General features: G+C 37.6%; 1 protein-coding gene across 1 annotated transcript in view; it reads left to right on the top strand.

The window, feature by feature from the left end:
- STARD13 (StAR related lipid transfer domain containing 13) overlaps window positions 1-15,854 on the top strand; it is a 415,422-nt gene that overhangs the window by 346,070 nt on the left and 53,498 nt on the right. Inside the window, 2 exon segments of the mRNA XM_079137263.1 lie at window positions 237-308; window positions 2,917-2,998. Coding sequence (XP_078993389.1) covers window positions 237-308; window positions 2,917-2,998 — 154 coding nt within the window.

Consider the following 15,854-nt stretch of genomic DNA (forward strand, 5'->3'; position numbering starts at 1 on the left):
TCATTACCTCCACACTTGTGGATCTGCAGTGAAGATAATTTCACATAGCAAGGTCCTTTATGTTGCCTGCTCACTTTATGCCCATTTTGGGATGGGAAGACTTATACAGACTTACCTGGAACAATTTTGCCTTGTAACAACTTGCACAAAGCTAACAAGCATCTCCTCAGTGAAGGAGGCAGAGTGCTGGGGTGTGCCTGTTGAACTCACAATTTTCTCTTTCTTGTATTTTTCAGAAATTGAGGCGAAGGAAGCATGTGACTGGCTTCGGGCTGCTGGTTTCCCACAATACGCGCAGTTATACGAGGGTATGTGCGACCTTTCTCTTTGTTCTTCTCAAAGGGAATAAAATTCAAAATAAACCACATGGATCGTTTTGTTTTCCAGGTCTTTTCTCTCCTGTTTTGCTTTGCTTTCTTGTCCACTCAGCCTTTGCAATGCCCAGGCTTATCCTGATACCAACTTGGAAATGGAAATCTCTTCCCAAGCCCAGTTTCTTTCTACTTCCCACTACAATGCTCATCTCTTTATCAGAAACCCCAACTCTGTTTTTCTTCCAGTATTTTGTCATCAGCAGCTTTTAGGCATTTTTTTCCCCTTATTTTTCCTAGATTTTTTTTTTCTGTGTAATACTAATTTTCTTAAAACTGCAATAAGTCAGTTGTTAAAATTTCCTAGAGGTCTCAAAATTATTTGGTTTGTAATTTATTTCTGTTCACTGCATGTATGTATGTGTATATCTATATATATAAAATAATCACAGCTTAACTCTTTTTTGGGTGGTCCTTATTTGAAGTGCAGTAGTCAGGATTCCAGCAAGGAACAGACAGCATAGTTGAGCTCATCTGCAAAGGATTATTGCTAATAGGGTTCATTACAAAGGTGTGGACAGGGTAGAGAATCCATGAGGAGCAGTGCAGCAGAGCTGTCATACCAATGACCCAAAGCAGGAAAGGAGCAGTGCCAGAGCACCAGGGAGAGGAGACCAGGAGCAGACTCTTAGGAGCACACAGCTGACCCTTGGCAGTGTTCACTGTCAAGAACCAGAGTATAACTATCCTGACCTCAGGCTCCTCTTTCAGTTTCCAGTCAGGGCTTCCCACTGATCAAACATGAAAGGAAGCCAGAGGGCACAGGTCCCCTGGGATGTCATACATCCTAACAGGGCACGAAGCAGGGCACAAAATAGAAATGGAAGGTAGGTCTGCAGGGCTACACAGGGATTCCCAGCACACTAAACATTGTAAACTTTTCCTCCTGATGCATGAAATTTGTGTAGAATGGAAAGAACCAACCAGATTAATTTTTACTTAGATGTAACTTCATCCCTTCATCTGGAAGCTCAGTTTCATATTAAAAAACAGAACTTTCTACTTCTCTCACTTAAATTCTGTAAGGTTTTCTCTGTGTGTTTGAGGTCTAGGATCTCTGGTAGAAGTTTTCATAGAACTGTCACCTTTTAGACAAGGAGGAATCTTACAAAGTTTAAATAGTTTGTGCAATTCTCCCTCACTCCCATTCTCCACCAGTTTACTAATGAGGAATGAGAAGCATAAGGTTGAGCTTAAGTGGCATTTCCAAAGAGGAACAGTCAGAACTAAAATCCTAATCTCTTGACCCTTAATGAACATATTTTCTATAATGTACAATCTCTTATAAACTTAAAATACTATGAGATTTAAATGTTAAAGAGACCATAAATGTCTAACAGGTAAAGATAACTCCTAGGTTACATGTACCTCTCTGATTGTGTTTAAGAAACTTGTATAGACTAAATGTAACAAGACCAAGTACTTCTATAAAATCAGGTACTCTTCAGAGCACATTACTTATACTAAGTGTTAATATTCACAACACTGCCATGTGGTGGGTATTATAATTATCATCATCCCCATTTTATAGATGAGGAAAGAGAGGCCCAAAGACAGCTAAGTATCTTGCCCCCAGTTGCACAGCTTAGAAGTAATTGGAACTCAAAGCCAGGACAACTGGGGTCAGCTTCTGCTCTTCACTACAACACACTTGCTGATAGAATGAGACAATCTTTATTCTGGGACCATGTGAAATTCAAACACAGTATTTTTTTCACCAGAAGAGGAATTGTTTCTGTTTGCAGCTCACACTAAGATATAGATACCCTTAATTTATCATGATTGGCAAGATATAGGCAGGAGAATATAAGATGAGAAAGAATGAACCAACATTGTTAAAATCGACCAGGGTCTCAATGCCAAATGATCTCCCAATTTTCATCTACATCAATAAGGTATCTAAAATTAATATGATGTTTCTGAAGATTGCCATTGACCTCTCAACCTGACATGGATTGTCTGTTGGAAAAAAGTCATGGTATTAAAATTTTTCCTTCTCTTTGGATAGAATCAATTGCTTGACTATTTTGCTTACACTTCAAAGTAACTCAAGATTTGGCTACAAAAGAAAACATTTGAGACCATTGAACTTTGGGTATTTTGGGAAATGTTCTTTTTGAAGGAGAAAAGAAAATCTGCCACACTAAGCATTCCATGAAATCATTAGGACAGAAGTCAGTGACCTACACTTTAGGTGGCTGGTGAGAGTGTAAAAGCTCTCCTCCAAGCCCTCATCGGCCTCTAATAAGGATGTCTATAATAAGGATAAGCTATAAAAATACTGGCACTTAGTATTTAATTCTACCCAAGGTCAAACACTTGATTATTCTCATATTTCACACTTACATTATACTCTCAAAAGCATTCATTGTGATAAAAATAAAATTGTCTGCTATATTAAACAGCACCAACATAATGGTAATGGGTCCTAATATGCTGTTAAGATTTGTGGCTTATGGAGACCTTGGTGACCTGAATATGTTGGTGCCCATTCAGATAAAACAAGGTGCATGAACCTGTTTGTCTCTTCCTTTTTTCCCCTCAGATTCACAATTTCCCATCAACATTGTGGGTGTCAAGAATGATCATGATTTTCTTGAAAAGGACCTTGTAGAACCTCTTTGCAGGTAAATTATGTGAAGTGGTTTTGTTTCTTTCTATTGGTCAGCCTCCAGTAGGTATCACTAAATTAAGGAACAAGTTTAACAATTCAGTAAATATTTATTATGTACCTATTATGCCTATTATGTGTTGGATGAGATTCAGGTTCTGAGTATATTACAGTGAGCAGGTCAGTTGATGTTTTCATGGAGCTTAAATTCTGGTAGGAGACCTGAAACATTGGATTAGGGAAAAGGAAGAGGAGAGAGAAAGAAGGGGAAAGGTTATTTCAGAGCACAATAAATATTATTAAAGTGTAAAATAGGTTGAGGATATGGGCAGAAGTTGGAATACATTGATGAGTTAATGGGAGGAGACAGCAGGGGTGGCCGCAACAAGAGTGGTCAAAGAAGACTCTGGAAACCTCCATGAGTTTATCAAACTTGACCATATTTTTTTCAAAGTCAATTGATTATCCTCAAATTATTTGGCCTTAATATGTAAGGCCAAATAATTATATCAGAAAACCAACATTATTTAACCTATTGCCATGTGATAGGTGCTATAGGAGACAAAGATGTATGTGTGAATAATTCTCTCCTCTTAAACACTTCATAGTGGAGTTGAAAAAACCTAGTTGAATAAGTGAGGCATGAATACGTGAACAAATAAGTAACGATTACAATTTGGATACTAATAAAGCATCCAATATAATTTATATTCTGCATAAGAGGAGATCTGTTTCTGTAGAGGACTTTGAAGTTTCCTAATGAAGGCACTGGAGAGAGGTCAGTTGGAGGTGAGTATTAGTTATTGAGAGATAAGTTACTTCACTGCAGTCATATAGCTTGTTATGAGTTGATAGGACCTTAAAATCTGGTAACACTGACATTCAGTTTCAAGGCTCTTTCTAGTACATTCTGCATTAGCATATAAAGATGGTAGTGTGAGGGGAAAATAATGATAATCAAAACTTGTCAACATTAGGAGAGACCAGTGCATGGTAGAAGTGTGTAAAATCATCTTAATTTTAGGCTTGCTGAATCTTCAGACATACATATTTTTGTGCTCATAAGTTGGTCACTTCATGGTTCGTATGTGAAAATAAAATAAATTTATATTAAAAATATCTTTGAATGTTCAAGAAAGCAATACTGTGAGTTTGCTCAAGTTCAAGATAACAATCTGGTCAGGTAGAAGAGCAAAGAACTCTTCAAATCATAAATTTGAACAGGAACAGGCTATTTGAACTAGAAAACAAATAAGCACAAAATGCCATTTATGAGAGTTTGTGAGTTGAATGGATGATTTGATTGTGATTCTTTAAAGGTAATGAATTAGAAAAGCATTTTTTTCTTTTCTGCATGTTGAAGGCACCTGCCAAGCAGGAGCAGATTCTTCCTCAGAAGCATTCATTTCACTCAGTACTCTTCAGCCAGTATCTCATCTTGAGTTTTTCATCTTTTTGTTCACTGAGCATGTTAATTACTAGTTGGCACTTAAAAAAATAATAACAGTTTTATTTTTTAAATTATATTACATTATATTTTTCTTATTGAATTTTTTAATGTTTTCCTTAATTTATTTTTTATTTGTTCTTTTTAGTTATAGATGACAGTAGAGTGTGTTTTATATCATCCATAAATGGAGTATTTTCCTTATATTGAAGTATGGTTTATATATAAAGTAAGATTCACCCATTTTTAGTTTACATTTTTTTGACAATACCTATAGTCATATAACAACCAATACAATGTAGACAAAGCACAGCTCTGTCACCCCCAATTCCCTTGTTCTAATTGATAACTTTAACCCATACTCCCAATCTCAGCAACCATTAATGTATGTTTTTCTACGTATTAGCTTTCCCTTTCCCAGAATGTCATACAAAGGAAATTAAAACAGTGTGTAGCCTTTTTAGCCAGTCTTCTTTCTCCTGGTGTAATGCATTTAAGATTCACTCATGTTGTTAGGTTTTTCACTAGTCCATTCTGTTGCATTTCTGAGTAGTAGTCCATTATATGGATATACCACAGTTTGTTTATCTACTTACTTGGTATATTTGGGTTAATGCTGGTTTGAGATGATTATAAGGGCACTCTGAACATTCATATTCAAATTTTTGAGTGAGCATAAGTTTTCATTTCTTTTGAATAAAATCTTAGGAATGAGACTGTGGGGGCCATATGACAAATCTGTTTTAACTTAAGAAACCAGTAAATATTTCCAGAGTGATCCTACTCTTTTGTATTTCCACCAATAACACATGAGAGTTGTAATTGTGCTATACCTCTTTATTGTCAGTTTTGGTTTTGTTTTTAGACTTTCTAACAGATGTCCAGTATTATTTCATTGATTTTAATTTAAATTTTCCTAATGACTAATAATATTGAACATTTTTTGTGTACTTATTTGACATTCATCTGTCTTCTTTTGTAATATAACTTCAAATCTTTTTTGTAATATAACTTCAAATCTTTTGCCCACTTTTAATTGTATTGTTTTCTACTGTTGATTTCTGAGAGATTTTGTTCTAGATACAAATCCTTTGTCAGATACATGTTTTAAAAATACATGTTTGCTGGGCGCAATGGCACATGCCTGTAATCCTAGTGACTGAGAAGGCTGAGGCAAGAGGATCCCAAGTTCAAAGACAGACTTAGCAAGGAGCTAAGCAACTTAGCAAGACCCTGTCTCAAAATAAAAAATAAAAGGGGCTGGGGATGTGGTTTAGTGGTTGAGTGCCCCTGGGTTCAATCCCTGGAAGATATATATATATATGTTTTTAAACTATTTTCTTCTTGTCCATTGTCTTTTCAGTATCTTAGCAGTATTTTTCCTAGGATGAAAACTTTCAATTTTGCTGAAGTCTGTTATTTATTTATCTATTTTTTCATGTTTTTAAAGTATTTACTTAATATAAGGTCATGCTTATTTTTCCTATATTTTCTTCTAGATATTTAATAACTACCTTTTATATTTATATATGATCCATTCTGAGTTGACTTTTGTGTAACATGCACAGTGTGGATCAAAATTCATTTTTTTGCATATCAATATCCAAAATATCCAATTGTTTCAATTCCATGTTGAATAGACGATGCTATCTTTCCTTTGACCATATATGTATATGTTTCTATCTCTTTGGATCTGCTCTACTTATTTATATGTCTATCCTTTTACCAATTTGACATTGCCTTGATTATTTAGCTTTCGATAACTCTTAGGATCCAATAGTGAGTTCTCCAACTTGTTTTTTTTCCCTTCCAGGATGTTTTAACTATTCTAGTTCCTCTGCCTGTCCATATAAATGTTAAAAACAACTTGTCAGTATCTATTTTAAAAATCATACTGTGGTTTTGGTTTGTATTTTGTTGAATCTAGGTATTAGTTGGAAAGAACTGACACCCTAATAATATTTACTCTTCTCTTCTATCTATTTAGGTGTCTGATTTTCCAACAGTGATTTTTAGTTTTCAGTATATGGATGTTATACATACTTACTTGATAATACCTAGGAATTTCTTGGTTATGTTGCTATTGTAAATGATACTCTCTTTTATCATTTCAAATTCCAGTTATCTATTGCTAGAATGTATTTTTTGTATATTGTCCTTTAATCCTGCAGTCTTTCTAGACTCACTCATTAGTTCCAGTAGCTTTGTTGTACTTTACTTTGAATTTGATCTTTAAAATGTTAATGAAATACTGCATTTTAAACCAAGAATAAAAATTCTTATTACATATTTTAAAATCAAAATTTCAGGCACAAAGACTGAGTGTGTAGCTCTGTTCACAGGATGATGTATGTGGTTTAGTGGGTCAAGCTTTAAATCTCAAACATGGGTGGTAAATCCTTATCTACTCACTTCTGCCTGTGATCCAAAAATGCTTAGAATAAGTTATGAACTTTTCTATCAAAGTCTACACTTTAAAAAAATCTTTCAGATGTGTTATGGGAATGAGCCAATGCTATTAATATGAAGTCATATAGACATATACAGTTCTGAGTAATAATACTTGTGTCAGCGAGAAAAGTCAAGAAGTCTTCTCTTGTAGAATACATGACCATTGGGACACAGCTGTAGAAAAAACCCATATGTCTGTACCCCAAAAGGCATTACTACATCAACACAAGGGAGGGTAACAATACTAGAAACTGCAGCACTCCTGATAAGAGCCCAGCTTGTGTAAAAATGGTTAGAGTGACAGGAGGTTATTATAATTGGAAGAATTCTTAGGACAGCTATGTCTCCAAAAATATTATGAAGCAAGAAAAACTTTTGGCTAGAGGTGTGTGAACTAAAATTCTTGGGCCGCAGGAGCTATGGGTAGAACAGAGGCCAAAGGAGTAATCACACCCAGGGTGGATCAAAGGGAGCAGGCGGAGGAGGTAGACAGATGGAGGTGGCTTAGCCAAGAAGAAGCAGCATGGAGTTTCTTTCCCTTACTGTGAGTTCCATCAAGACACAGATTCCTTGCCTTGCAAACAGCAGAAAGTAGGCAGAAGATCTCCAGCCCAGGGGAAATGACAGCGCTTTTAAAAGTTTGAGATTGATGAGTGGTTAATTAGACACTCACCCACTCAGGATGGTAAGTCATGATTAATGCCAAAAGAGCAGTAAGAGGTTGCAATTTTGTTCATTTTCTTTCTTATGTACTGTAGATACAGAGATGGAGCTGGTCTCCTGTTTTATTTTTAAAGCTTCGTGGGCTGTATAGTTCTCATACATATTTGAAATGCTGAGATACTGCAGAATTGTAGAGAAATCCTAGCCCAAGGGCAGGGTGGCTTCTGCCAGGTAGACTAAAGAAGACAGGAAAGCTGGAAGTCTCCTGTGAATGATATCAATGACAAAAATTTTACTTACCTTTGGATTTCTGCAGATGTCTCTCCTGTGTAGACAGGCAGCTAATTGTGCTAGGTCCCAATTTACTAGAGAATTATCACCTTTTTTTGATTGGTTTGGAAATACATATAATGTACTAAGGGTGCAGCTGGCAGGAAGGGCCCAGGACTGGCTCCAAATATGTGGATGTGTAGATCTCATTTTCTTTTTTTAATTTTTGCAGCTCTTAATTTTAGTCCCCAGAAATTAGACAGGTTTTCTGTCTTTGTTGAAGGCATGAAGTTCCAGAATGACAGCTGAATTTCACTGTGGCTCCAGGAAAGCTAACAGGATCAGTATACAATAGGCACTCTATAAATGTTTGTTACTGCCAATCACAAGAGTATGCTATTATTTTAGCAACCATAGTTAAAATTCTCTTCAGATATTTTTGATTGAATCCTTAACTTAAAAAATTTTCTCTTGTAAGTCATGGGAAGCTCATTGCGAATCTAAGCTAAGCAAAATGAGTGAAACAACAACCCTTTCAGACTGTAGGGATAATCAAGGTGTCAAACTAACTTGTAAAGCTTGTCAACTTTAAGGAACATTAAATCAAACCAAATATCCAGGATGAAATTTTTTGGAGAAGTAACATGTTCTATTAGCATTTCAATACGTTCACAGTGTTCACTCAGACTGCTAACATAGGGCCTTGGATTTCTAAGTGGGTGTTAGTTACCATTTGCATACTTTGTTTTGTTAATAAATGCTAATTAATTATAGCATGTGTAAAATAAGGGCATCCAAAGTGTTCAGTGTTGTTTGATGGAGCTATGGATTTGGTTAGGACCATGGAGTGTATCTCTGCCCTTCATATTTAAAGGAATAATATAGGACACTGAGTTTCACATAGAGCAAGGAGGGGAGTCTAATGAGAATGATATTTACAATTCAGCTCTACATATAAAGACCCACATTTGATTTGAGTATGATAATGGCATTAATAATATTAAATAATGCTAATCTTCATGAATATTGATAATATATTATAAATATTTTCCCTTCTAGAATGTTTATCACAGAAAATGTACAGTGTTACATATTGTATTATTGTGTCATATAATAGTATATGATTATTAATTGACTTAGTCCTTGGGCAAGTCAGTGGGCAAAGGTTATAGGGGATTACTTGATCCTTACAGCATCCTTCCACTTTTACAATCTTGGGTCTGCAAATAAATACGATTCCCAATGAACAGTTATTTTATTTCTTTAAAACACTAACAAAATTCTGTGTACCAGGCACTTCTCTTGAGCATTTTTACAAATATTTACTCTGAATTCTCATAGCAATCCTATAAGATAGGCCCTAAGGTATTCCCATTTTACAGAGGAGGAAAGTGAGACTTCAAAATAATTTGCCCACCAATATCTAGTAAAATGCTAGTAGGAATTATCCACAAGAACACTGATGTGACTATTCTGAACATTTCATTTTGATGGGACTATTTCAAACATTTAATTTTTTAAGCTAAATGAATATTCAGAAAAGGTCTCTTTATTCTCATCCCCACTCCCACCATGAACCTCGCCACCATGATAGCCTATGCAGTATGAGAACAAGCTAGGGGTAGTCAGGTACAGACCTGGGGGAGTCAAAACAGGGCATTTCTCTATGCATTATTTTGCATGAAAACATTGATTTCATGTTTTAAAATAGCCTCTTTTGTGACCTTTTCTAAGGAGCTACTCAAGGTGACTTTGTGATCCTTAAACTTTCAGGAAGAATACACAGGAAACTATGAAATCAGACAACAGATTGAGGAAAGAAGAAGGAGTTTATATTTTTAATATTACTCACTTCTCTCTATATGCATTTTTAGGTGTTTGTATTACATTAGCTGTGTTTTTAAAAATGCCTTTCTTTGCCAGAAAATTGTTAGCATGTAGTAAGTGCCATCATGCACTAAGTAGTGTGCACCCATTTAGTTGCCACCACGACCTGTGAAGAACAGATATGGTAGCTGCTGTTGTTTAAGGGAACCGGCTGGGTGGTGGAGATGCCCTACCCTGAGACAGGGAACAATCACCTCTCTGGCAGGTGGTGCAGGGGGCTGGTGAAGGTCCAAGAAGTGGCCAGAAGGGAAAATAAGATGAGCAGATGTGCCTGGGACACCAGGGGAAGGTTGAGATGTCCACAGTGCAGCTGGGTGAACAGGGACCTCACAGGAGACTAAAGTCAACAGCATTGTAGGCTCTAAAGATTCTGAGAGTGGTGAGGTCACTGGAGATGGGGGCAGGAGAAGAGTAAGAGCCCAAGACTGAGGCTGGGGAATCCTCATCCACAGGGCAGGAGAAGAGAAGCCCCCATCGTGTGGTGTCAGTGAACAGAGGCTTCTAAACTGTTCAGTTCCCACTGGGCTGTTTGTGTTCTGCTTTCAGTTCTTAACCTTTCTCAGAAATCTCTGGCTGTGACCCCTACTTCAACTTGGACTGGTTCTCACTAGTGAAATTACTGGATCAGATGAAGTTGTTGTAAACAGTCGAAAATCTTAGCACTTTTTGGAATTTTCTAATGTAGGCATATACGAATATATAATTTTGAAATTCTACAAACTAAAATCTAAGAAAACCTCCCCACCACCCTTTATTTCTTCTTCTTTCTCAGGTATTTACCTCTGGACCCCTTTGGTTGTCATCCTTTACTGATTGGTCCATAAAATTAATCTATTATTTGAAACTTTGATCATTAGAATATATAACTTACTTAACATTATCTTCCTATGCAAGATAGATGACATCACACAAGGCCATACCTATGTCCTCTCTTCTGACAACAGCTAACCATGGCCTCCATTTTTCTCCCACATCTCAGCTAATATCCAGAGGCAGTTGTTTGGGGTTCAAGGTCACTTTGCCTCCTGCAGCGTGAACACTTGGTGGAAGAGCCAGAAGAGAAAATTCAGCAGAGCAGAGGCATGACCTTCCCAGACTGGCTCCACAGTGCCATGCTGACGGTCACTTGCTGATTTCCTATTACTCTTATGTTTTACCTCCCCCAGACACCCTACCGATAGCCTGTGACTTTTGAAAGGCCCCGCCCTCAGAGATTGCATACCAGAGCTGTGTGTTTGGCATAGCATAACCACTTTGCTCTCCAGAATCAGTGTTTGCTGAACCCCATCTGCACACAGCCTTTTCCCATGCCCTGTGGCTATAGCCCAGAAGAAGAGCTAGCCCCTGACTTGCTTGAACTTGCTCACCTTTGATCCCTGTGTCAGTAGCCCATCTTCAGTGACTTAGTTCCTGAATGTCTTTGAGGGCCCCACCCAGAACACTCCTCAGCAGATGGGGCTAAGTCCACTGCCCTGATACGGAACCCAGGGTGAGAAGTTCAGGCTGCTGGGCTTGACTCAAAATTGTCTCAAAGAGATGAACTCTCTTGTTCTCTTGTTATTTCTCACATGCCTTTGGCAGGAATTTTAGAACTATCATAGGAAACTGGCCATGAAATCGGCATGAGTGACCTCATGTCCAATCTGAAGTCTGGCAGTTTAAATGTAAAATATGAGTCTAAAATATGAGAAAGAAAGGGGTCCTATTGTTTTCCCATACATCTGTAGACGGAGACTTCTGTGGTCTCCCCAGGCTTCTGTGTAGAGTGGGTTTGGGCTCAGTGATCTTCCCAGTTATCCTCCAACATTCCTGACACACACTGCTCACAATCCACAGCCCTCCCACTACACCCTGCCCTCCCTTCCTGGTCTTCTGCAGGATCCCTCCACTCCTACAGTCCAGGCCATCCTCCCAGAGCCTGGACCTTCTGTCTCTCTGACTCTCCTCCTGTGTGCACCCCTGGGAGGTTGTACCCAAATCAATTTTACTCTGCCCACTGCCTGGCTCCTACTATGGTCAGCAGGGCATGGGAGGGACTTTCTACCAGTTTCTAACAGCTCCACAGTGGGGACTGTGTCTTCTTTATTTGTATATTTTGGGTCCTTGGTATTTCATGACCTTGTATTAAGCATGACATCAATGAATGTTAAGTTGAACTAGCACTCAAAAGAAAGTTAAGTTCACAAATTATTGTATTGTTTCTTCATGTAAGAGAATATTATGATAATGCCTTATTCATTTTCTCCTCAAAATATCCTAAATCACTCTCCCTCTGAGATGAATTCATAAGCAAATATGTGGTGCCCACTGTCTTCCCTTTCAGGGTCCACTTCCTTCTCAGCCACCCCTCTCTCTGCTCTGTCCGCACCTTCTCTATACACTACTCTTGTCAACTGCTACATCTAAAAGACATTTGTATTCCTTTGCTTGTAATTCTCCTAGCCCTAGGTAGCAAATTTCTCTCATTCATATCCCTGTTCACCTTCTCTGGGAGGTGTTATCCTTATGCTTTCAGGAATTGAGTTGCTTATTCTCTTACTTATCATGTTAATATTCCACATAGAACTATGAGATCCCCAAGGGCAGCAACCATGTCTTGTTCATCTCCGTATTCCCAGCCCCTAGCCCTTTCCTGGTATAGAACACCCACTCTTAAAATGAGACCATTATTTCCCCTTTACCCATATGTCAACCCTTCAAAAGGATTCTGAAGACAACAGTAGAAATTAATAGGTTTTGTGGACATTTCTTCTGAAGGTGCAGACCATTTTTCATATATTAACATGGAAATTCAGTTTGCTTTAAGCACAAAGGAAGCAGTCCTCATCTGTGTTGTGGTTTTCTCTTTTCATGGAAAAAGTGGACACAGGAAGGAAACAGCCATTTGTTGAGTAGCCTGTGCCAGGTACCTGACACATGCCCTCATTTTCCAGGCCCTCCTAAAATTCTTCTTGGGTAGACAGGAGCAGATAAATCACTGAACAGGAAGAAGTTCTAGCTCATCAGTTACTAATGTGTGGGTCCCTTGAAAGCGTGGATCTGTCAGAGGCTTTGTCTCCTCGTCTGAAAATAAAAGAATCAGTCCAAAGGGTCCCTGGAGTTGGCCAGGCTCTACTGTTTCCTTAGCAAACATTGACTAAATGGATTTACTGTGACCCTGGGCATTGGGTAGGCAGTAGGGATGCAAATAAGATACAGCTCACAGCCTGTCATATTCATTGGTGGAAAATAAATGTGTTATTCTGACCACACAAGTTCCACTGCAACTGCTTAGAATAAATCAGTAATCAGACTCACATAAACAAAATATGTTCAGTTAAAAATGAAAAGCCTATAATGACTATCATGTATAAAACTTCCCTCTAGGACTTAATGGGGTTTGGAAGAAAAATATATCATGCTGTGTGCTTCAAGATAGGCCCTGATCCAGTGGATTCAATTATAAACTTTATAATTGAAATATTTGTTCATGCTGGAACAGTTTTCAGGCAACAGTATTAGACTAACTCGCATTACCTGAAGGATTTTGTATTTGGGGGGATTAAGTTAAATGGAAACAAATTCCAATGCTAAATATTTGTCTGAAGCACAGGCTGGTCTCACACCAGAATTTCATAGTGGTTTTTCTCAGGTGAAATGAATACTTCTCTTATGTGACATTCTTTTACCTATGGGAGCCAGATCAGAAAGAGACAATTTTGTCATATATCTCTGGAATATATGTTTCATCCAGTTTGATTCTTGGAGAGGTTAGCCATTGTTTATTTTGCTTTGTGTGAGATAAATCATCATGCCTAGAATGTGTACAAAGTTTCAGACTACTTTAAAGAATATTTTCCTCTTTGGCACAAAGCAAGAGTCAGAAGAGATAAATGGTTTGTGTGCATGACTGAGATTGTACCCAAAATGTCTAAGATGTTTTCAATAATGATAATTTTGTATATAGGATTGAGAAATAATGAGGAAGTAGACCGAAAACAAAAGAAATACAGATCACTTTACATCAGTAATTTTAAAATCCAAGAAACAAAATGATTTTTAATGACAAAACAAAGATTACATTTTTTAAAAAATTGACGTTTTGGGGGCAGTTTTAGGTTCACAACCAATAGAAGCAGCAAGTACAGAGCTCCCATTTACCCCTTCCATTATTCACGTTTCCACCAGTATCAATATTCCCCACCAGAGAAGTACATTTGTTACCATCCATGAACCTATGTTGATACATCATTATCACCCAAAGTTCATAGGTTCACTCTTTTTTTGTTGTTTTTGTTTTGTGTAGTGCTGGGAATTGAACACAGGGCCTTGTGCATGTGAGGCAAACACTCTACCAACTGAGCTATATCCCCAGCCCCTAATACATTCACTCTTAATGGTTTTATTCTATGAGTTTTCACAAATGTACATGTATTCAACTTTTTAGTATCTTACAGTTTTACTACTAAAAATCTTCTGGGTTCTGCCTGTTCCTCTCTCCTTTTCCCACATCTCTGGCAACCAATGACCTTTTCATTGTCTCCCTAGTTTTCCCTCTTCAGAATGCAATATAGCTAGAATCATATAATATGTAGCCTTTTCTCTTTTTTTTAATTTTATTAGTTTTTATTTTTATTGTAAACAAATGGGGTACATCTTGTTTCTCTGATTGTACATGAAGTAGAAGCATACCATTCGTATAATCATACATTTACATAGGGTAATGGTGTTTGATTCATTCTGTTATTTTTTCCTCCCCCCCACCCCTCCCACCCCTCTTTTCCCTCTATACAGTCCCTCCTTCCTCCATTCTTGCCTCCCTCCCACCCCCCATTATGTATCATCATCCGCTTATCAACGGGATCATTCGTCCTTTGGTTTTTTGAGATTGGCTTATCTCACTTAGCATGATATTCTCCAATTTCATCCATTTGCCTGTAAATGCCATACTTCTATTATTCTTCATGACTGAGTAATATCCATTGTATATATATACCACAGTTTCTTTATCCATTCATCAACTGAAGGGCATCCATCTAGGTTGGTTCCACAATCTGGCTATTGTGAATTGAGCAGCTATGAACATTGATGTGGCTGTATCTCTGTAGTATGCTGACTTTAAGTCCTTTGGGTATTGACCAAGGAGTGGGATGGCTGGGTCAAATGGTGCTTCCATTCCAAGTTTTCTAAGGAATCTCCATACTGCTTTCCAGAGTGGCTGCACTAATTTGCAACCCCACCAGCAATGTATGAGTGTACCTTTTTCCCCACATCCTCTCCAACACCTATTGTTGCTTGTGTTCTTGATAATTGCCATTCTAATTGGGATGAGATGAAATCTTAGGGTGGTTTTGATTTGCATTTCTCTTATTACTAGAGATGTTGAACATTTTTTTCATATATCTGTTGATTGCTTGTAGATCTTCTTCTGTGAAGTGTCTGTTCATTTCCTTAGCCAATTTGTTGATTGGGTTATTTGTATTCTTCATGTAGAGTTTTTGAGTTCTTTATAGATTCTGGAAATTAGCGCTCTATCTGAAGTATGAGTGGCAAAGATTTTCTCCCACTCTGTAGGCTCTTTCCTCGCATTGCTGATAGTTCCCTTTGCTGAGAGAAAGCTTTTTAGTTTGAATCTATCCCAATTATTGATTCTTGCTTTTATTTCTTGTGCTATGGGAGTCCTGTTAAGGAAATCTGATCCTAAGCCGACATGTTGAAGATTTGGACCTACTTTTTCTTCTATAAGATGAAGGGTCTCTGGTCTGATTCCAAGGTCCTTGATCCATTTTGAGTTGAGTTTTGTGCAGGGTGAGAGATAGGGGTTTAGTTTCATTCTGCTGCATATGGTTTTCCAGTTTTCCCAGCACCATTTGTTGAAGAGGCTATCTTTTCTGCATTGCATATTTTTGGCACCTTTGTCTACTATGAGAAAATTGTATTTATTTGGTTTTGTGTCCGTGTCCTTTATTCTGTACCATTGATCTACCTGTCTATTTTGGCAACACCATGCCATTTTTGTTACTATTGTTTTGTAGTATAGTTGAAGTTCTGGCATTACGATACCCTCTGCTTCACTCTTCCTGCTAAGGATTGCTTTAGCTATTCTGGGTTTCTTATTCTTCCAGATGAATTTCATGATTGCTTGCTCTATTTCTGTAAGGTACACCATTGGGAT

This window comes from Sciurus vulgaris (genome assembly GCF_902686455.1).
Source record: "Sciurus vulgaris genome assembly, chromosome: 4".
Taxonomy (NCBI): domain Eukaryota; kingdom Metazoa; phylum Chordata; class Mammalia; order Rodentia; family Sciuridae; genus Sciurus; species Sciurus vulgaris.